General features: G+C 39.0%; 1 protein-coding gene across 1 annotated transcript; it reads left to right on the forward strand.

Annotated features, from left to right (window-relative positions):
* The first annotated feature begins 3,933 nt into the window (after positions 1-3,933).
* On the forward strand, positions 3,934-22,940 carry mapkap1 (MAPK associated protein 1). Its single transcript, XM_034602813.1, has 12 exons — positions 3,934-4,077; positions 5,292-5,776; positions 8,718-8,807; positions 9,579-9,727; positions 10,849-11,021; positions 11,118-11,294; positions 12,501-12,610; positions 13,814-13,921; positions 18,823-18,963; positions 20,116-20,253; positions 21,196-21,293; positions 22,287-22,940. The coding sequence occupies exons 2-12, from the start codon at positions 5,503-5,505 to the stop codon at positions 22,407-22,409; spliced, it is 1,581 nt and encodes a 526-aa protein (XP_034458704.1). The 5' UTR covers positions 3,934-4,077; positions 5,292-5,502; the 3' UTR covers positions 22,410-22,940.
* Positions 22,941-23,161: the final 221 nt, after the last annotated feature.

The raw sequence follows: 23,161 nt of genomic DNA on the forward strand, positions 1-23,161 counted from the left end.
CGCAATTCTCAAAAATTCTAGAAAAAATCTTTGAGCAAAGACTTGACATTCATAGAAAAACATAACTTACTTTGTGATCATCATTATGGCTTTAGAGCAAACAGATCCACCTCAATGGCAGTGATGGAAATGGCAGAGCAGGTATCTACTGCAATGGACATTAAGGAATATACTGTGGGGGTGTTTGTATATTTAAAAAGGCTTTCGACACCATTGACCATAGCTTACTATTGAAGAAATTGGAACGATATGGCATTAGAGGAATAGCATGGTAGTCATGGTTGAACAGTTATCTTGAAGACAGATATCAATATGTACACTTAAACAGTGTTGACTCTAATTTACTGAAGGTCTCTTGTGGGGGGCCAAAGGGTTCTATCTTGGAACCCAAACTGTTTATACTGTATTAATCAGATTTGATTGAAGTTTCAATTGTTAAAATTTGTTCTGTTTGCGGATTATACTAATATAAAGTGTAAAGAGAGCTAAAAGTTATAAATTAATGGTTTGACACTAACAAGTTATCACTGAATTTAAGTAAAACTAAGATTATAATATTTGGTTTTAGGCTAATCAAAAATCAAGTCAAAATTAGGATCAATGATGTTAAAATAGAAAGCCAGAATAAATTCCAGGGTGTGATTAATAATCTTTTTATAAATTGAAAATCACACGTAAATAATTTCAAAAGAAAACTGTCTAAAAGCATTGCAATACATAAAATACTGTCTACAAAGATTTGAATTGCGACAGACCCAATATTACATAAATATACATATACAATGCCTATAAAAAGTATTCACCCCCTTGGATGTTTCACCCTTTTGTTGCTTTTATACATGAAATCATGGTCAATATAATTTGGCTTTTTTGACAAGAATTTGCACAAAAAAAACTCTTTAATATCAAAGTGAAAACAGATTTTTACAAAATGTCAATTAATTAAAAATATATAAGGTAAAGTAAATGATTGCATAAATATTCACCCCCTTCAGGTGAGTATTTGGTAGATGCACCTTTGGCTGCAATCACAGCATTTCTGTGTAGCTTTTGCTGTATGCTTGGGGTCGTTGTCTTGCTGGAAAATAAATCTTCTCCCAAGTCGTAGTTCTCTTGCAGACTGAGTCAGATTATCCTCCAGGATTTGGCGATATTTTTCTGCATTCATGTTCCCCTCTACCTTTACAAGCCTTCCAGGGCCTGCTGCTGAGAAGCATCCCCAGAGCATGATGCTGGCATCACCATGCTTCACGGTGGAGATGGTGTGTTTGTGGTGATGTGCAGTCAATTGAGCCAAAAAGCTCAATTTTTGTCTCATCAGACCAAAGAACCTTCTTCCAATTGACCTTGGAGTCTCCCACATGCCTTTGGGCGAATTCCAGGCGAGACTTCATATGAGCTTTTTTCAACAGTGGCTTTCTCTTTGCCACTCTCCCATACAGCTTCGACTGGTGAAGATCCCGGGCAACAGTTGTTGTATGTACAGTCTCTCCCATCAGAGCCACTGAAGCTTTGAACTCCTTCAGAGTGGTCGGAGGTGTCTTGGTGGCCTCCCTCACCAGTCTTCTTCTTGCCCGGTCACTCAGTTTGTGAGGACGACCAGCTCTAGGCAGACTTAAACAAGTGCCATACTCCTTCCATTTCTTAATGATGGATTTAACTGAACTCTGTGGGATGCCCAGTGAGTTGGAAATCTTTTTGTAGCCATCTCCTGACTTATACTTTTCAATGATCTTTTCTCTGAGTTGCTTGGAGTGTTCTTTTGTCTTCATGTTGCTATTGTAGCAGGAATCCTGATGAACCAGAGACTGGACCTCCCAGACACAGGTGTTTTTATACTCCAGTCACTTGACACACATCAACTGCACTCAGGTGATCTCCATTTCACTAATTGTGACACTGCTGGCATCAACTAGCTGGACCTCTGTTGAATTAGGTCAGTCACTTTAAAGGGGGTGAATATTTATGCAAACACTTATTTTACACTATATATTTTTAATTAATTGACATTAGTTTGTAAATATCTGTTTTCACTTTGACATGAAAGAAGCTTTTTTTGCAAATTCTTGTCAAAAAAGCCAAATTATATTGACCATGATTTCATGTATAAAAGCAACAAAAGGGTGAAACATCCAAGGGGGATGAATACTTTTTATAGGCATTGTATGCTATGACAGATACCGAAATAAACTAAACTGAACTGAACCACAGAGAAATGAATGACGGCTATTTTGGCCATAGTGCTCTATAGAGGGCTTATGTGTCCCTGCATACATGTAAGCAAATATCAGCTTTTGTCTGATTAACATAGAGATTTTATATAGAACATTCATCTGCATAAAAATGCAAATAATGACTTATTGAATTTTGCTAATGTAATTTTGTTAATTTCATGCTTTTTGTGCAAAAACGTAAATTGTCTCTATTACTCCTTAAAATAAATGGAAACAGAAGTGAAACCAAGCTAAATGGGAATGAAAGGGATGATAGATGAAACAACTTTTAACCTTTTTAACAGAGGGTAATATCAGTAAGTTTCGTTCCTAATGAGTTATAGCTCCAGTTATGTTGTGGAAAGTTGTATTCCGCAAGGGAGTAGTATCAGTCCAGTTCAGTCCTAATAAATAACTTTTAAAGTAGTGTATATAGGTCTATTAGTGTGACTTTATTTGCTGATGATGGAGTCATGTGAAGAAAGGGGATGGAATAGTGTTGAATACAAAATAAAAGAAGCAATATGCCAAGGAAAAACCTGGGCAATTAAGTGGGGATTTAGATTTTCTGTGTTGATTTTAAAGAGTTTGTTTTATAAAAAGGAGAATTTGGGATCAGAATTAACATTAAACTTTATGGAGAGAGCTCAGAGAAGGTGCAATGTTTTTGGGCATCTGGTTCGAGAACAATTTTGCTTTGATGATTCAAATTGAAAAAATGGTTAAAAAATGTAAAGTGTTGAATATTGAAAGATGTTTGAGAGGCAGTGTGTGGAGAGCAAGCCGACCGGCTTTAAAAACGACATATATTGGATTACTCAGGGCAGTTCTATTGTCAGCGTTTAGGGTTAAAAGTAATTCTTTAATGTCTGTTTTACAGTGACTGTTAAGATCTCAGTTGCGGACGAAGTAGTAGGCGTGGCGTGGCCCATGGTGTGGCAGAGCTCATCGGCATGGCTGTTGTTGAAGCCAGGTGGATTCCACAGAACGTTTGACGGGAAAACAGGCAGTCAGGATTCAGGCAGGATTTAGGTAGGATTCAGGCAGGATTCAAGCAGGATTCAGGTAGGGTTTCAGGTAGGATTCAGGTAGGGAGCGGACAGGCAGGCAAACCACCGGCTGACTGGTTAGTTACTTGACTCAGGCAGGGACACAGGTTAATGGATAACAAAGACAGACGCAAAACTTGAGCCAATACTTGTTGATACTAGCCAAGGCCGTAGTCATGAAGTGAACATTGATTAATTTGTATGTATTTTGTTATTTAAAACATGTTTAATACTGTATTGTAAGTCTAATTTGTGCTTCGTAATATAAACATGTTTATGTGTACTTTTAATAACTTTATATATGAATTTGTGAAATTTACTTTTATATTTATTTATATTACAATTACATAAGTATATCAAATTATATAAAATATACATAAATATCTTTAAATTAGCATGTATACATTAGACTAAAGACATAAGACAGCAAACACATTAGGGCCCACAATGTTTAATATTTTTTTGTATTCTTTTTTTATATATTTTTAACTGGTCCACCAAAAATATGCTGGACCTGTTGTGGTTGGATGTCTGTGTATTCTCGAAAACAGAACAAAATCAAAGCCCTAAGGATTTTAGTTTTAAACTCAGTTGTGAAGAAACTGATGGACTATCTACACAGTATTGGACAATATAAACACATATGAATAACGGTCAAAAGGAGCACGGATAACAAACAGTAGATGGCAGCAATACGCCCTTGCACCTTTCCGTCAAATCCAAGAAGAAGAAGAAGAAGAAGAAGAAGAAAAAAATAGAAAGAGTATAAAATTGGGTGTTTGGGGAAAATGTTTCTTCGGATGGAGCTTTTGAAGGTGGGACGCCGTCATGTACTAAGTACTCTGTCTGGTTTGGTAGTAGTTAACTACTACAGCACAGCTAACTAGAGACAGCGTCAGTGATTTTAGCCTAAACAAGCTTACAAGCTAACGAGAACAATCGATGCAGTTTTCATCGCATTTTGCGGATTAATGCTTTTGCAGTGTGAATAGTTACCACTTGTATATCTATGTTGCCACATTAACCGTGTGAAGGGCGACTTGGTTTAGGTACAGGACCTTTTTCGACTGCAAGTTTGTTAGTTTCAGTAAAGCTAGGAAACACAATAGCTTCCACAGCTTACGTCAAACTAGCTACTGGGAACAATCACTACGTATCTAGGGTATCGAGATCAAAGACTCCCCAGGTAAATACAAACCACTTCTTCCTTTTGTAACGCTGATCAGGACACTGTCAATATGCAATGGTTTGTCTCATGTGACTGCACAAACTTGTCATCACACCGCAGCTTAGCATTAGTGTAGCATTAGCTGCATATGGAGAAGCCTTTTGGTAAAGATCACCTTTTTAAATATTTAATAACGCCACGCACACATTACAAATACTGATTGCAACAATACAGTGTTGGCCATCTGGTGTTTGTTTGCTAACGTCAGAAGAAGTCCTTGCGTTAACGTGTGCTATCGTCCTGCATTTTAAACGCTAACGGTGGAACCTCAGACACCACGTACTGGTCTCGATTTGTCATTGCTCACGCTTCTCACACCTTGTTGCAACGATAAACAACCTTTTGTTCACAGTGTAAATATTCAGGACAGTAAAACAACTGCATTTTGAAATAAGGTCCTTTTTTGTTTAGTTTTTAACCCAAGCAGTCTTTGACAAAATATCAATGTTGTGTCAAAACAAACATCATTTGTTCAGAGACGCTTGTCCACATTAACCCGTATATGGCCCTTGCTAGTGACATTATCTACTATGTTGACGCAAATTGTTAAATGGCAGATGATGTATAATGCAGTCAAATGCTCTCACTAAAACACGTTATAATACATAATGGACCTGTACTATATATTCAGACTGTAGGACTGGGTCATCAGGCTCTACTTTACTTCTGTTGTTTACTACCTTAACTAACTAAGTTTTAGAACCATAGAGCAGGAAATGTAAATGCACTTACTTTGCAAACCAATTTGGTTCTGTTTCTCAAGCTTCAGCCGTGGAATAACCTTTAACTTGCTCCAAACAGGCACTGGAACCTTTCTTCCTTTTAGAGCACAGAGAATAATCAGGAGAAGGAGATGGAAAAGATGACACCCCTCCACTTGTCATCAGCCACTGCTATAACACTCTCCAAGAGACACTGAGAGGAAGTTAAAGTGATCTTCTGGGGTATCAGACAAGACAGGCAGACAAAGAGAAAACACCCAAAGCTATTAGCCACACTAAAAGCAAAGGAAATGGCTTTCTTGGACAATCCAGCCATTATTCTGGCCCACATCAGACAGTCCCATGTTACCAGTGATGATACAGGAATGTGTGAGATGGTACTAATAGACCAGGATGTGGATCTGGAGAAGTGCCAGCTGGCTCTGGTACCTGGCAGCAGCTGTGGGTCAGGCTCCCTGAGTGAAGAGGGCAGCAGTGTGACGGATAATCATGCTTGTGACCTTTCCCAGTCCATGGACATCACCTCCAGCTGGGACTTTGGTATCCGTCGGCGTTCTAACACAGGTAAGCCCATCTCCTGGCTCTTGCTGTGCAGGCGTTCGGTCAAGCACAGTTCCCTTCTGTCTTTATGAAAGGAGCAGCCTCAGAGCCTGTTTTGTTGTTTGAAGAGGGTTTGTGTGTCTAATCGGGGCTAGTGGTTTACTGAGGCTCGTGTCAAATTGTGTGTGCAATTCAAATTTCTTGTTGTGCAGGTAAAAGGCATGGGGTTACATTGCAGGTCATTGTGGGAATTCTCATTGTCGTTCATATTGATTTCAGGTCTTTATGTATGCCAGTATACTTCGTAAATCAACAGTCAATGTCAGATCGTTATTTTATGGTTGTGTCATTGAGTGAAAAAGTGAAGATCACAAGTGACCTGCAGTAACTGAAAAGTGGCAGGTAAAGACCAGCTGCGGGACTCGGGCTGCACAACCCTGAAACTGAACTATCGCTGCTGCACATAGAGCGGTTCACCTGTTTATTCAATATTCAATAAGCTGGACTCAGTATGCACAACCCTGAACTGGAGAATCAGTTGTCTTTGCCGGTTGTTTTGAATGCCCTGAATTTTTGCGTTTGTCGCATGTTAGAAGCGTCATTGCCCCCACCCCACCCCAATTGCTCATGGTGAATCCCCCGGGGGGATCCCCTGCTGTGTCTCACATCGACTTCCTCTGGATTTCTATGGACATTATACTAGGGGACCAGGCGGAGAAAGTCTGCAGACATGTCTCACTTGGACATTTGCATTCACACACGCACTTCCCCTGGAGAAAATACAGAGGAACTGTTGTATTCAGTGCATATCTGGAAGAAGCTATAGTAAGGTGGGGACACAAACCCAAACCCAGACACATCTACAGTGTATATACTCAGATTTGGTAAAACTAACAACATAATGATATTTCCAAACAAATAAGAGGAAGTGAGATCCAATCAGTGGTCACAGGAGACAAATTTAGGATGCATTTTAATGCCAGGTGTGAACAGACGAACTCAGCTGCACTTGCGATCAGATCTCTCAGGATGGATTTTAATACCAGGTCAGAGGTGGGTGTTCGACTGGGTTTACGTCTGGTGACTGGGCTTAGCCACTGAAGTTCACTGAACTTGTTTGCCCTGTTAAGACCTGGTATCAACTTCCATCTCAGGTGAATTGAAAGACTAAGGCCGGACATATACTTTTTAAACACGCATTTGCGTAGACAACCGACTGCACCGTGAACGTAGTTGTTCACATACTTGCCGATGTACTACGCGTGTTACCGGAGGATACCTCGAGAGGGCCCACCGGAGAAATCAGACCGTATAGAACTTCCGGATTTGCATGATGTAAACAATAAACATGGCAACACATGAGGAGGTTACTATTTTGTTCATTCTGAGATCACTGCAGAAAAAGAGACAGCGGTGCCATCGTAGATGGTCTGTAAGGCCCTTAAATCAATCACGGTGTGACAATGGCGAGTATGTTTCTCTCGTTCTGCCAATGCGTGAAATCGACGATGAAAAACACCACCAGTATTTTCGAATGTTCGTCAGGACCTTTGATAATTTGCTCTGACAGATTAGCCCACGGATGATACACCACACATTCCATAATACGACCGCTACACTGCCCCTAACGGTCAAGTGCATATTGCATCTGGTGTATGCATAGTGTTAATTTCTGAGGACGTGCACAAATGGATGTAGGATACGCGAGGCAGCCATCATGCGCACACGTATGCGTAGTTAACAGCAAGTATATATCCGGCCTAAGACTGTATGCAGCACAGTTGTAGCATATTTCCGAGTGCCTTTCTAGTTTGATCTGTCCTTCCCATTTTATTTGTGTTTCCCTCTAAACTTTATGATTTGGGTTTGGCTGTGACAGTTTTGGCACTTTTTTTATTGGTTATTGTCTTGTGGTGATCAGTTTTTACCACTCCTTCATCTACTTTCAGTTTAGTGGTTTTTGATGTGGCAGCAGCAGTCCTAATCATGTAGGCAGACAATTTTACACCAGAATACCAAAGGGGGTTGCCAAAAAGGCACCACATAAACAATATATAAATATTCACTACCATTCAAGTCCTGGGACATATTTACTTGTCACTTTTCTCCAGTACAAAAACACATGTTTTTATAAAGGCAACATATCTAATTACTTCAGTTCTGATTTGTCTATAACTGTTGAGCCACAGTTGTAAGTCAGCAGTAGCCACTTTATGACAGTATTGAGTTCTTTTGATTTTCAGTAACAAAGGTTTGGTGTCCTAATCAGCATTAAATCATTAAAGCAGTCATCAAATACATATAATATACTGTGTTTCTGTTGGGAAATGGGTATGTTATCTGTTGTGTTGTAAAATCTGAGTATAGTGAGTTTCAATCAACTAAAGAGTGTGAAGCTACATTCAGCTGTTTATCTGGAAAGTAAAATGTGGGTTGGGTGATAGAGGGAGTCCAAAGGTAGACACAATCTCTCCTTTTGGCTCTCTTGACTTTTCTATTCAGTTTGGTGGAGTGCTGGTAGTGGTAATGTGTTGTGGTTAGAAAGCGACAATACTTGAGACTTTCAGACTGACCTGTGGTGGCTGTCTCATCAGGACCTCAACAAGACAGCCGTGACAAACCGGGGGCTGCTGGTAAGATAAAAGGGATGAACAAAACTATAGCAAAGTATATAAGTTTTATATGCTGTTCCTCTTTATGTGTCACACAGTATTTGTGTGAGACTGTTTTTATAGCATGGGTCATGTCAGTGAGAGTATCACACTTCACACGGCAGGTGTTTAGAAATCTACCTTTTCCTCTGGTATTGCTCTCAAAATCCCAGTATAAGAAAAAACATTAAACCAAGATGTACAGATCGCTGATATTTTTATTGTGTGCTTGATCTCTATTTTTTTTATAGGTTTGTAGCAACATTGACTTGTTTGCATATAACAGGAAGGTTAAAGTTGTTCTTTCTTTTCAGCCCAAAGACTTGAAAGGCTAAGGAAAGAACGGCAGAACCAAATCAAATGTAAAAACATTCAGTGGAAAGAGAGGGCATCATCCCAGTCAGGTATGATTTTGTAAAATGTTTAAGTCCATATTAAGATTATAAAATGTCAAAGCACTCGTGGCAATTTTGTAGTAAAACACAACCTGTTACTTTGCACTTACTGATGTTTCTTTGTGGAGTGAGTTTGTAAGTGGCATACACTAAATATAAATAAAAGAAAAGTGTCCCGCCCCTGATTTCTTCTATTTTAGATTTTTTTGTAAAATTTCAATGTTTCAGATCATCCAACTCATTTTAATAAAAGATAAAGACAGTATAAGTAAACACAAAATGCAGGTTTTAAATTATCATTCAATCAATCTAACCTAAATCTAAAAATAGAAGAAAGCAGGCATGGGTCAAATACTTTTTCACAGCACTGTAATTATGTGAAATACTTTGAAACCAAATTAAACTTCTTGATCAGTACCAAATGTCAGTGGTTCCGAACCTGGGGATTGGAACCTGCTAAAGGGACCAAAAGGAGAAAAAAAAGTGATCTGCGATGATGAACTGGATTAATATGCATGCTTGTAGCAAAAGGAAAACAACTGGAAAAAAATTGGCCAAAGCCAATTGTTTTCATAAGCTAATAATAAATTTGGTTTACAGAGAAGATCAGATAATTTTACCTGTTTAAAAAAAAAAAAGAACTACAGTAGTCACAACTGCTTAACACTTGCTTGTGAAATGAAATATGCTGCACTTTCTCCAATATTCTATCCCTGGTTTTGATCAAATCAAGGTTTTACAACATTATGTTTTTTTTTTCCTTTAATGACTTGTGTCCAGTGGAAGATCTGGGGTCTGTGTTTGAAAAACGTGACTTCAAAGACAGGCCGCGGTTAACAGGTACTAAATCCACCCTTTCACTGCGATTGGAGCAGTGTCCCCAGCAGCTCAACAACCCCTTCAACGAGTACTCCAAATTTGATGGCAAGGTGAATTATTCTACATTTATACAACACTGTGCCTCAAGAATGACGTGAGGGAATTTCTTCAAATTTGGTACAAAGGTCAAGGTCACTATGACCTCACAAAGCTCTCTTTTGCCTCGGGAACACCATATCTTTAGAATGCCTCAAGAGAATACTTTCAAATTGGCAGAAACTTTCCCCTAGACCCTGTTCAGACCTGCTATTAACATGAAAACAACAAGTGGTCAATGCTAAGTCCAAGTCTGAAACGCAGCCGAATGCACCCTGAGATCAATCCCAAAAAACACATTCTGAGCTGGTCTGAGATGTGTGTCGTCACATTTTATTCACTGTGTGAACTCAAATCCATCCTGGGCCAAATATGAATGACCGCCTATTCAGTTGATGGCCTCTGACCCACCACAATTGTTTGCGTTTCTCTGAGACCATATGTTGACCATTGACCAACACATAATTATTTTAATATTCTTTGTCAAATGGCTAAAATCTTTCATCATTGTAGATCTATGCAAAGCATCAATTCAATCAGCCCCTCCTGACTCGCTTGCTCTACTTCTCTCCTGCATCACAAACACTCAAAAACACACATGCATGGCACGCACACACACACACACACACACAAACGTTGTTGGACACGTCTCTAAACTCACATTGTGTGAAAACAACTTAATTTGGTCTTTGTGAACAAAAGTGACAGTCGTGATTATTTGTATAGAGAGGAAAAGTGAGATGTGGTCACAGGAGACATATTGGGGATGTATTTTAATGCCAGGTATGAACTTAAAAAGGGAAAGTAACGCTGTCCACATGAAATTGGATATCTCAGGATGGATGTTATTCCGGGTCTGAACAGGGCCTTAGACTCAAAATGTGTTTTTGGCCGTTTGAACATGACATCTCAAGTCTGCCTTTTGGAAATTAAGTATGACTAGTTGTCACTTGGAGTCAAAGATAAATTATTGGAATTATTTTTAGAAAATTGCAGGGTCATAGCAGGTAAAGGTCTAGGTGACCTCATATAAGTCTTGGGGAAACAAATTCTGTAGACTGAAACTACACTGGTTGGCAAAGGCATTTCTAAGTATTTCCTCTTCATGATTTTCTTTCATCACTTCATGTTTTAGGGCCATATTGGCACAACAGCTACAAAAAAGATCGACGTCTACCTTTCAATGCAGATGGCTCAAGAGAAAGTACATCCAATGACCGTGGTGACCATCGCAAATGCCCGTGTCCATGACCTCATCGGGCTCATCTGTTGGCAGTACACAAGCGAGGGACGAGAACCCAAACTCAAGTGAGGGAAAACATGTTAACAGCAGTTTCATTAAATATTGCTTTCTATGTAACACTTCAGTCACTCTCTGCACTTGTTTGTCACATCTCTCCACAGTGAGAATGTGAACGCCTACTGTCTCCACATTGCAGAGGATGATGGTGAGGTGGACACTGACTTCCCTCCACTTGACTCCAATGAGCCAATCCACAAGTTTGGTTTCAGCACGTTGGCCTTGGTGGAAAAATACTCCTCTCCTGGTCTCATATCCAGACAGTCGCTGTTTGTCAGAATGTAAGGAGTACATATGTGCCATGGCTGGTTTAGAGGAGAGAGAAGAGTCCAGAACAGTTGTGTAACTGTTGTATTTAAGGGTTATTTAATGTTTAATCATCACACTCATTTGGTGAAATAGGAAGCCCATGGAACCAAAAACTCTGGTTTCTCCGATAGCAGTTAAGGGAGATTTTGGCTAACAAAGTTTAAGCTTTTTTTTTGGTTTTGGGGTTCTGTGATTTTGACTAGCCATATCTCCCTTAATTCAGGTCACAGATAAATTGTTGTCGTGTCGTATTAAAGCTATTTTCCTGCTCTATATTCAACCTATATTTTAAACACTATGCTTTCCCCGATATAAAAATAAAGAATTATGGGTGATAATAACAACTAAGGTTGAATTGCAAAAAAAAAATGTACACATTCAGAAAGTTTCCTCTTTGGTTTTTGAGTCATTGCTGAGATATCATAACTGGCATCACATCATTTGAACTGCATGATCAGGCACATGTTAAAGGCACAGTTCAACCAAAAATGAAAATTCACTATCTACGCACCACTATGCTGATGGAGGGGAGGTTGAAGTGTTTAAGTCCCTTAAAGTCCCACAGTTTCAGGGGTGGACAGCGTTGCCTCCATACTGCTCCTGTGGTGTCATCCAAGTGTCTGTAAGCCCCGGAATTCAAATTCAACTCGAAACAGTGTCATTTACACCATAGATTTAGCCTAAATGTACACTGTGATCCATGCGTGAATGTGGAGTTTTTAAACATTTTCGTCGCTTTCTCAAAAAATAATGCCTGGATGTTGAGGGGAAAAATGGCTAATTTAGGGGACTGATATTTATTGGTTTGTGCAAATCTAGTGATTTTAAATGTGGTTTCATAAGGGGACTGTTGGGCCATTCTGGTTATCATATGCAACCACGATGTAACCTTTTGATGCTGGCAAATTTGCATTTATTTCAGATAATGATATCTCAGCAACAACTTAAAGACCAAACTCTGGACGTTTTGATGACAAGTTTTATTAATGTTTGTGACAGAACAGTCAAAGTGTGATGTTTTGACAAGGAATGATTCTTCAGTGTGTTTTGTATTTGTTGAATGTATAATGGTTGAATAGTTTACATATATTTTATACATTAATCTATTATTGTTTTTAGGCTGAAATGCCCATCCACAACAAAAACACCCTTAACCTTTTCTACTATTTCCATTTTAGAAATGCTGCTCATGGTTTTTCTCTGATCCCTGTGGACAGTTTGAAGGTAACTATGAAGGAAATTCTCCAGAAAGCACTCAAGAAGAGGAAAGGCTCACAGAAAGGCTCAGGTAAATATGCATAAGATGTCCTGCCCTCTTCCTTGAATGTGACCATAATGCTAAAGCCAGAACAGTAGGGTTAAATGTTGGTTCTTCTTTTTCATTGAGTAAGTACATTGAGTAAGTCAATATATGTATTTAGTTAGTTTGGTCCTGTCTCATTTTGCACACTGGTACTTTGCATTTAGGCACAAGCATGTACACTGTGGAGCACAAATAATAATAAAAAAAGAAGTTTATCTTGGAATTAACACCTTTTTCTGTGAGATACCAAACTGAAGTTGCATTTGCTGCCATAAACCACCCAACCATCACCCTTTGCAGATATGGGGGCTTATGTCTTTGAAAATAAAGTACATGATGGCTGGCAGGGGTTAGAGGGTCCTACACCAGAAAAACTGTTATTCAAACAGCTACCTAACATTACTAAAAAAAAAAGCCCTATCACAAAGCAGAAACAACGTTTCCTCATGTAAATTATCAACTACACTAAATAGACAAATAACATTCCTAAATATATCCATCGAAACCTCTACCTCATCTTTTGAGAGAAGACTGCTCAATGTAGTCGTTGACATTTGAAGCAGGAAGGCCACCGTAGTTCTCCTTCACACTTTGAAAAGGGAGGGGATGAAGTGAGGGGTAGTAAGTTTGTTACAATATGAAACTTCAATATTAGATGTGCTACACCTTCAAACCGGCTAAGGGTGGTTCCTTCAATGCCAATTAAATGTTCCAGGATCTGTGGTAAGATGTGTCAAATGATGCACTGAAATCTAATAAGACTAGGAAAAAAGTCAAACCCTTTTATCTGTAGCAAAAAGAAGGACATTTATGATTTACAAAGCTGTCTTTGCTGTGATGAGCTCTAAAGCTTGAGTGTATATGACTGTTTCCATATACACAATTGTTTAAAAAAAAAAAAAAAAAACAAGGCCAAGGACTTAATTCCATTTTGGTTCTCTGGAACCAAATTAGTAGAGTTGTGAATTTGTGTTTAACCTGTCTACAAAGTTTTAAAGGTTTGTCTGTCAATCTGTTAAAAAAGAGCTTGACTGGTCAACAGTCAGTCAGACAGGTTGGAAACTAACTAACCATTTCGCCTAAGTACAAGAGTGCAACCTTATTATTACTGATAGCGCTGGAAAAAAGTTCAATTTTAAAAAAAGCTGAGTTCTGTTGCTGTTTTCTGACTCCATCATTGTCCAACAGGGCCCATGTATCGCCTAGAGAAGCAGACAGAGCCGAACGTCGCAGTAGACCTGGACTTGACACTGGAGAGTCAAAGCACCCTGGAGTTTTGCCTTGTCAGAGAAAACAGTACGTAATCCCAGTAGGCCAGCTGGGTTCCTCTAACACAGGGGTCGGCAACCTTTACGATCAAAAGAGCCATTTTGCCCCCTCTTCCACCCAATAAAATTTGTCTGGAGCCACAAAACATATTTGATAACAGTTTATAAAGTGTTATATATATATATATATATTAATACTCAGTGCTGTGCCAGTTCACACTTAATAAGGACGAGTTCAAAGTTCAGTTCATGCAGATGAAAAATAACTAGTTCACGTTCATAGTTCATTTTTTACAATTTTCAACTAAGTTCACGATTTCAAAATTGAACTAGTTTACGTTCATTTGTTCTATTTTTTTATTGGGATGATTTAGGTGACAAACTTACGATCATATGTTTGGTTCTGAATCGATGGTGTCGGATCATGTCTGCGTGTCGCTCCTCATTTTAACACCGAGTCCTGACTGAGCGTCACGTCTCGTATTGTACTGAGCACAAAATGTTGAAGGACTCATTTTTAATGATGTTTAAATGCAGTCTCATAAACTCCGGATCAAACATTAGCTGCAGGTTAGCTGCAGGTTGCCGACCCATGCACTAACACATCTGTCTTTTCTTCTCAGTGATGAGCTACAACTGGTTACACTTCATCAGCTTTACTTCAGCAAACAGTGGTTGTAGATGTAACTGTTTAAACAGTGGTTTTACCTCTTAGGAGAGTTTGAAGATGTGAAAGACAAAGAAAACACCCGCAGGCATGCTGTTATATGCAAAAATGGTGAAGAGGTAATGTGTTTGTGTGAAAAGCAGATGGGTGTGTGTGTGTGTCTTAAGAGGAGATAATACACAGAACAAGGGCCTCTTTCAACAGGGGCCTCTTTAAAGGTCCTTGTGGAGGAGGCTAGCACGGTTTTGTGGCTCTTTTACAGAGACTGATACCTAGTGCATCTGCTGTGAGGCAGGTCATCAAAGGTCAAGAATTGTGGCTGCAGCCACAATTCTTGATCTGCAATGATAAAGCACAAGGACTCCTGGGAAGAAGTCAAGTCAGGAAAATGTAATGAGACATTCATGTGATAAAGAGGGAGAAGAAGAAAAATAATCTCCCATGTGTCATGTGTCTTCTGACAATCTAAGACTATAGCAGCATAACTAAAAGCTGGTCCAAGGCAGACCTGCAAGAGCTCTTACTGTAAGCTTTATCAAAAAGGAAGGTTCCCCTCATTAACTGAAAGTGGGAGATGATTCCACAGGAGAGGAGCATGATAACTGAAAGCTCTGGCTCCTACTCTACTTTTTTAATTCTGGGAGTGCTGTGCTCTAGTGGGGTGATATGGTAGTATGAGCTCTTAAAGGTATGATGGTGTCATCATTAAGGGCTTTGGAGGTGAGGAGGAGAATTATAAATTCTCTTCTAAATTTAACAGCAAGCCAGTGTAGTGAAGTTAATACAATATAATTGACCATGGGTTGGCGGTTTGATCCCGGTTTGATTCCTGTCAAATGAACACCATTGATCCCCTTAAACCAGAGGTCTCAAACTCAAATAAGCTTGGGGCCACTAATGGTAGTGTCATCTCAAGGGAGGGCCACTTCAATGTTCAAGGAGTACAAGAAAGTGCAATATTTCTAAAACTGAACATTTTAATTTCCATTAAACAGAAAATTATGCAAAATTAGAACATCTGTCTTAAATAGTAAGTACAGTTCTTTTTTTCCTTACCCTTAGTAAGTGATAGAAAGTAACTTAAACTGAAACCTTGCACTTACCGAATTATTGAAATGAAATCCCTGAATAGATTTGTATTTTTTGTCTTCCAAGACACCTGACATTGCTTCTACTCATATTTTGTTCATACTTAATAAATAAAATGCAGTAAAAAACAGTTAGTGCAAATGTTTTTTTCATAAAAATGACACAAAGCCTTGCACTGTGCTAACAGATGAAATCCCAAAATGCATTTATGTCTTGCCAGACACCAGCAGCACTTCTGCTCCCACAGCTGAGCCACATTTGCCCTGATGGAGGTCAGAGATGATTCCCTGAGTACAGCTTCAAGGTGGGCATCAGTAAGCCTGGACCTGTACTTGCATTTATTAAAGTACATTGTTGAAAACAGTTTCTCACACAGATATGTGCTTCCAAACAGACTAAATTTAGTTTTTAGCTCACTGTTGCAATGCAAGTCTATAAGTTCCATTTGCAACACACTTGGAACACTCTCCACATCAGCTGAAAAGGGGTCTGCAAACATCTGGAAAGTGTCACGGTGTGCCTTGAAGTCAGCGGACGCTCGTCAAACTCCTGCTGTAGGTTTTCAATAGCAGAAACGTATCCATCACCAGAGAATGCTGTGCCCTCTTCCACAAGAGGATCTGCACACTGAAATGACTGAGGTTTTTGCAGACAGCTGGGTTTTCCACACTTTTGTGGAGAAGGCTTTTACACTTTCATAAGCTGCTGTGATGAGCTGACCAGGATCCTGCAGCTTTAGTTTAAAGATGTTCAGCTCCTGTGTTATGTCCACTCAAAATGCAAGATCCATGACCCATTGTGGATCGTCAAGTTCAGGAACATAAATATAGTACATCACCATATTCTGACTCAATTTCTTCTAAAAAGACACGGACCTGGCAGTGACAACTGCTGGATCCACATTTTCCTCCTCTAATTTTTTCTGAACCAGGGCTATCTCTCAGTTTTTTTTTTCCTGTCATGGATGGGGCTTCATCAGTGGTTATGCCCACCAGTTTGTTCCACTGCAAACCAGCCCAGTCAATCGTGCCACACAACTGCTGAAATATATCCCTGGCTGTGGTACAGCCGTGCATTGGACACAAACTCAGCAACTCCTCTGTCATCTCGAATTCCTCATTAATACCTCTGATGAAAATGGCCAGATGAGTGTTGTAGGTTTGGTCTGTACTTTCGTCAAGCACCACAGAAAATGCGTTGAAGCATCGGGCTTTGTCGCATAACTGTTCATATATGTTACTTGATAACTCGTTAATCCGCTCCGCCACTGTATTTGCTGATGGAAAGATATTATTGAACAAGCTCTTCTTTTCTGGACATAGAATATCAGCAACTTGCAACATGCAGTCCTTAAGAAACTGCCCTTCGATGAATGGCTTCCACGCTTTGGCGATTAATTCACTCACCACGTAACTTGCTTCAACCGCAGCATCAGCATCCTTCATTGCTTTGCAGAAAAAACCTTGCTGAGACGTTAGTCCTCTCTCTAGTTGTGAGGCTCCTTTTTTCCTCATCTCCCTGGTACTTCTTGTAATGTTCGCCGTGTTTAGTAAAGTAGTGACGCTTGAGATTATATTCCTTCAGAACAGCGACTTTTTCCTTGGATATCAGGCAGGTAGCATTCCCACTAAACTCGAGGAGTTTGAGGAGTTTGATACCCCTGCCTTAAACTGAAGTTATAGGGTCATTTGTGATTTGTGTCAAAGTTGTCTCTGTGCTGTAATGAGCTCTCAAACCTGCTGATTAGCGACAACTCAAGGATTTTAGAAAGAATGGGGAGGTTAGATATTGGTCTGTAGTTGGCTAAAACCTCTGGGTCCAGATTGTTCATTTTCTTTTTTTTAGACGAGGTATAAGTATGGCTAGCTTAAAGGATTGTGGTTCATGCCTGATAATAGTGATAGATTGATTGTATTCAGTAAAGTACAATTTATTAAGGACAGAATTGCTTTGAGTAGCTTTTTTGTTTCAGAATAAAAGACAAGATTGTGAATGTCCCTTGTGCGTTTGAAGGTCTTCTGCACAATTTAAGTTTCCAACAATTATACCAAGGAGCTAATTTTCTAGGGTCACTTTGGGTAATCTGGGACATTAGGTTATGTGGGAAAAAATCTAGTCAACAAGACTTTAGGTTTAGCATTAGACGTCATGTGACTGAATCACATGACTTCATGCGGTTGATATCACAGAAAGGGACAGGGAACGTGTCAATTAGAAGCTCCCCCTTGGAATTGCATGATAGGGTCAATGAAATAGGATTCTGACACGGTTAATGTTAAGGTTATAAATCATTAATAAGACATGTTCATAATTGTTGATGTCTTCAAGCAACAAAATATGCATTGAGTAGTTTAAAATGTGTTTTAGTTTATTTAGCTGTCCCACTTTATCAAATATGATTGATAATGTGGGACAGCATTCTCTGGGTAATCTGGGACAGTCATTTAAGTTCTCTATATAGGGGAAATATGCATTAAGGGACTTCCTGAAATTAAAAAGTAAAAATAAAAAGATAAACCAAAGATATTTTTCGTAGGATCTGCAGTTGTCAGACAGGAGTTACTGGTAAATACAGTCTGTCCCTGTCTGTTAAAACTGATTGTCTGGTTAGGTAACTAGCACATCAGTTAGCTCTCTAGGTCAGAGAGGATCCGAAAACCACAGAAGAGTCTGTCCTGTCGTCTGCAGCCATTGGTGTCACCAAACATGTGGAGAAGACAATGGGCTGATCCATGATGATGGTCTCTCATCTGCAAGGACTGTTTGTTCCCTTAGTAGCCCCAATGGAATGGCAAATTATGGAATTCATAATCTGTTATTGTTATTGTTGCTTAGTCTTGATTGAATTTCAATTGATAAAAATAAGTGATTTACCTTTAATAGAATGTTTTTAATTAATTTTATAGTTTCTTTCTTTAGGCTAGGGTTTTTTCAGAAAAAATATGACTTTTACATGTTAATATGAATTAATAAAAATAATTTGTAGTTGACGCTATGGAGTCTAGTGTTAGTTGAATGAGTCTGCAGTGCTATCAACAATATTTTCTTTGTCTGATTTGTGCTTTGTCAGCATCTATATTTTGGAAAGAGTATTTTTTTTGTGTCTGATTTGGGCTTCATCCCAGAATTTCTGTTTGTAGCAATATTTTAGTTTGCTTTTCTTTTGTCTCTAGGCTCTAGGGGAGAGGAGAGTTCAGAGGAAGACCCTCCTGTTGACATCACCACAGTCCAAGACATGTTGAGCAGTCACCACTACAAGTCCTTCAAGATCAGTATGATCCACAAGCTACGCTTCACCACAGATGTCCAGCTAGGTACACACTGCTGCAAGCTGTATAATTTGTGTAATCATTTTTCTCCAGTTTCTTGAAGTTACACAAAATAATGTTTATTGGAAAAACTCTTGGTAATTCTTGAAACAATTAGTCCTTGATTCCAGATGGTCGTAATGACCATGTTCTAGCTGCAGCTTGTTAGTGAATTAACTAAGAGGTTTGACACAAACTGTCTTTAGTTGAATGCTAGTTAGCCTTAATTTGATAATAAGCCAGGTCTGAGTTTTTATCCATAACAGTCATGCTCAGCTGGTTACTGCTTAGAAAGCATTGAGCAATTGAACCAATTGATGAGTTTGACAAATATATTTTAGGTAAAAATAAAAAAGTTTGAGTTTAAAATTGTAGCTTAATACAAAGTTGGTAACTAGGCATGCTACCAACGCTGAAGCAGACAAACCAGTTTTCACAGTCAAATGTTTTTATCATTTTCCAGAGAAGGAAATGGAAGATGAACAGCCCATACAGACGCTACCTTTTGACACCTGTTTTTTATCCGTTTACCAGCAGCTCTATGTGTTTGTGTTCATCTCGAAAGGATATATTTCATGCTCATCCCTATTTGTCAGTAGATGGACTGACTGAAATTGTCATCCCTAGAGTTGCATCATAAAAATATTGATTATCATGTGTTTTTATGCCTCAGCCAGTAGCCAGAAGCTTTGTTTTCAGGTCGTCAGTTTGTTATCTCAGGAACACCTCCAGGGAATACGATCAAATTTGGTAAAGATTTTCACTCGGATTCACGGAGGAAATGATTAGACGGTCACTGTGACCTTAAAACCCCTTTTTTCTTAATAAGGCCTAAAGAGAATGCTTTCAAATTTGGAACAAATGTCAATTTAGATTCAGGGATTAACTGATTAGATTTGGATGGTCGAAGGTCAAGGTCATGTTGGCCCCTTAAAATATGTTTTTGACCATATTTTTGAGCATGATATCTGAAGTCTGCCTTCTTTTTTTGTCATTTGGACTCAAAGATGAACTAATCTGATTTCAGTGGTCAAAGGTCACAGTGACCTCATGTGCCTCTGGAAAAATAGTATTTTAATTGTATTGACTGAAACTGCACTGGTGTACAGGGCAGCTTTTCTAGTCTATTCATGAATTGACATACCATTGCTTCTTCAGGCATTTCAGGAGAGAAGGTGGAGATTGATCCTGTTACCAATCAGAAGGCCAGTACTAAGTTCTGGATACGGCAGAAACCCATCTCTATTGACTCAGACCACCTCTGTGCCTGTGACCTTGTAGAGGAGAGAAGCCCCAGTGAGTGTACCATGGCTTATTTTCTTCAACGTAACATATAAAGCAATTCATACTTACATTATCACCCATTGCTGATGAGCTTTTCTCATGCAGCAGAAGGACTTCACACAATAGCAGATGTTTAATTTTCATTCTTTTCAGTCTAACTCAGCCAGAAGTTAATGGGGTTGATTTCTGACATTTTGAGATAAGCGTCCCTTGACTCACAAAGCTGATAAACCAAAAATGTCTGCAGACACGTCGTCATTGTGGCTGCTGTGGGATGATGCTAGTGCTCCCCCTAGTGTCAATGTCACCATTCTACAATTAAGATATTTTTAACTTAATGTTTCAATGCTGGATGTAATGTTACCTGAGAGTAAAAGTCTGCTACTCCCGAGTAGCTGGGGTTGTAAAACATTTATCACACTTTGGGATTTAGGCTTGTTGTGGGACATCAAGCAGTTGTAAGCCTTTGGTCTACCGCTCTTAAGCACATTACATACATGGCGCTTAAAGAGTTACACCAACACTCTGCTAGCAGAACTAGAAGATAAACACAATATTGATACTGATTAGTTAAAATATGGGTGTAAGAATATTGCATAAGATAATATTAGAGCAGACAGTCACATTTTCACTAAGATTCTTTTGTCATGTAAAGATTTTTCCATTTTTGTATTATAGTGCTTTCCTTACATGCTGTGGTACTCAGCATTTAATTGTTAAACATTTATGAAAAATAGTTTTGGATCATTTACCCTTTTTTTCTGCCTCTATCCAGCAGCCTGTTATCTTCTCAGCTCTGAAGAAATCTGACACTTTCATGGTTTCACACATGGTTCACACAAACTAACATGACTAAAGATGTGCAGAAATGGACAGGAGAAGTTATAGCTGTGATCTGTGCATTATTGCTGTTGTCAGTCTCTGTCTCATCAATGTTTTTCCTCTGTTTTACAGCTCATGCAATTTTTAAGCTAACTTATCTCAGCAACCATGATTACAAGCCCCTCTATTTTGAGTCTGATGCTTCTACTGTCAATGAAATAGTGCTAAAGGTGAGTTCTGACTGTGTCTGTATTCCAGGGTGTCTGTCTTGGTTGTTTCTCAATCAAATATTATGCCGGGACATGCACAGAGCTGATCAGATGAACACGATGACCTGACAGCCTGTCAGTAAATAGATGATGAGACCAGTCTTTACAAATGTGGAAGGAGAAACATACACTGCTCCAAAAAATTAAGGGAACACTTAAATCACACATAGGATCTCAATGAATAAAATATTCCTGTTGAAAATCTTTACTGATATACATTTTGTAATTCATTGAGAGCAAAATAACGTAAGAAGGGTCAATGGAAACCAAAATCATTAATCTGAAGGCTGGATTCAAAATCACACTGAAATTAGAGGGAAAATTTGAAATCGCAGGCTGTTGCAACTTAGGTCAGTAATTCCGAGGTATAATGGAACACGGTATTAACTATCTCCATTTTACCAGACTATTGTTTTATTGCAGTGCTGTATGTTCTGTGAAAACACTTGTATAATATCAACTGTATCTTTGCAAGACCTTTGTCAAGTCTGAGAAAATACCCAGGATGAGACAGCAGAAAGATAGTTTGAAACTTGCTACTGAACATGTCTTCTCATTCTCATGATCTCTACAAAGGGATATGTCAGATGTCAGTCTTGTGTTTGCAGCCCGCTCTCCTTAATGAGGTCAGAATGCATGATATCATGTAGAGTTTGCCAATTATTCATTTAAGAACCATTTAAAAATAAATGCATATCATACTATGTATGTATTTTAAAAATGTATAACAATAATAGCTGCTATATTCTCAACTGTTGCAGACATTACACAGGATGAGTTTTAGTTGATGTATTAATAGAGATTGTTCTGTCTTCTTACTACTACATGATGGTGAGTTACAGTGTGTTACCATGATGATGATTTAATGTCTTTGTATCTATGGTCAAGGCCTGGGGAAGTCATACATGCAGCTGAATGTGGTTCCTCAACATTTTTCTTGTTTTTGATTATCAGGTGAACTATATCTTGGAGTCGCGTGCCAGTACCTCTCGGGCTGATTACTTTGCTCAGAAGCAGCGGAAACTGAGCCGCCGGACCAGCTTCAGCTTCCAGAAGGACAAGAAGACTGGCCAGTAGACAGACCTAAGCTGCTCAGCCACCTGTCTGTCTGTTAGGCATGATAGTCTCATACACTGACAGCATCAGGCTAAACAGGACTGGAGACTGACTGGACAGTCAAGAGAGAAGAGATGAGAGCAGGAAACACAGCTGAAACTCCACCAGGGAAGAGAGAAGACAAGTCAAAACAAATGTGTTTTCTCGTTTAAATTGTATTGTAAAAAAGAGACTTGTGGGAAATGTTGGTTGTCATGTTGCCATCAGTTCCTTTTTTATTCACTGCCTCTGAATTGATCTATCCTCCAGGATGGATTTGTAGAGCTTGGACACGTTGGTTTGTACACCCAACAATCAAATCAAAGCTACATCAAATCATGCTACGTGTTTTCTACATGTTTGCCTCAAGCTTCCAGCATCTTTTTACACAATATAAAAAGAAAATGCTTCACATTGTTAATGTACTGTAGTTGGCATTTTAACTTGAGTAGATTAAATACTAATGATGAAATAGCCCTGTCTGGACTAAAAAACAAACAGGTGAGTACCTTCTGTCTGACTCCTTAACATTAAGGCTGTTGATTGGCCTGTGATAAATCTGTTTGCAGCTTTTGAAACTGTAAACATGACCTGCAGCAAATGAACATTTTCGAATAAGACCGGCTGTGGGACTCAGAGACCGCGCCACCGCCGCTGCTAACCTCTGGAGAATCAGTTGTTGTTAACACACCCCCGGTGACGTGAACATGCTGTTGTAATGATCGACAATGTCA

The sequence above is a fragment of the Hippoglossus hippoglossus genome, chromosome 12 (assembly GCF_009819705.1).
Source record: "Hippoglossus hippoglossus isolate fHipHip1 chromosome 12, fHipHip1.pri, whole genome shotgun sequence".
Classification (NCBI taxonomy): domain Eukaryota; kingdom Metazoa; phylum Chordata; class Actinopteri; order Pleuronectiformes; family Pleuronectidae; genus Hippoglossus; species Hippoglossus hippoglossus.

Excerpts from the sequence above, each read along its gene's own strand:
- mapkap1 (XM_034602813.1), top strand. The coding sequence starts at position 5,503 with ATGGCTTTCTTGGACAATCCAGCCATTATTCTGGCCCACATCAGACAG. Across the intron at positions 12,611-13,813 it reads AGGCTCACAGAAAGGCTCAG|GGCCCATGTATCGCCTAGAG; the intron begins GTAAATATGCAT and ends ATTGTCCAACAG. Across the intron at positions 13,922-18,822 it reads TTGCCTTGTCAGAGAAAACA|GCTCTAGGGGAGAGGAGAGT; the intron begins GTACGTAATCCC and ends TTTTGTCTCTAG.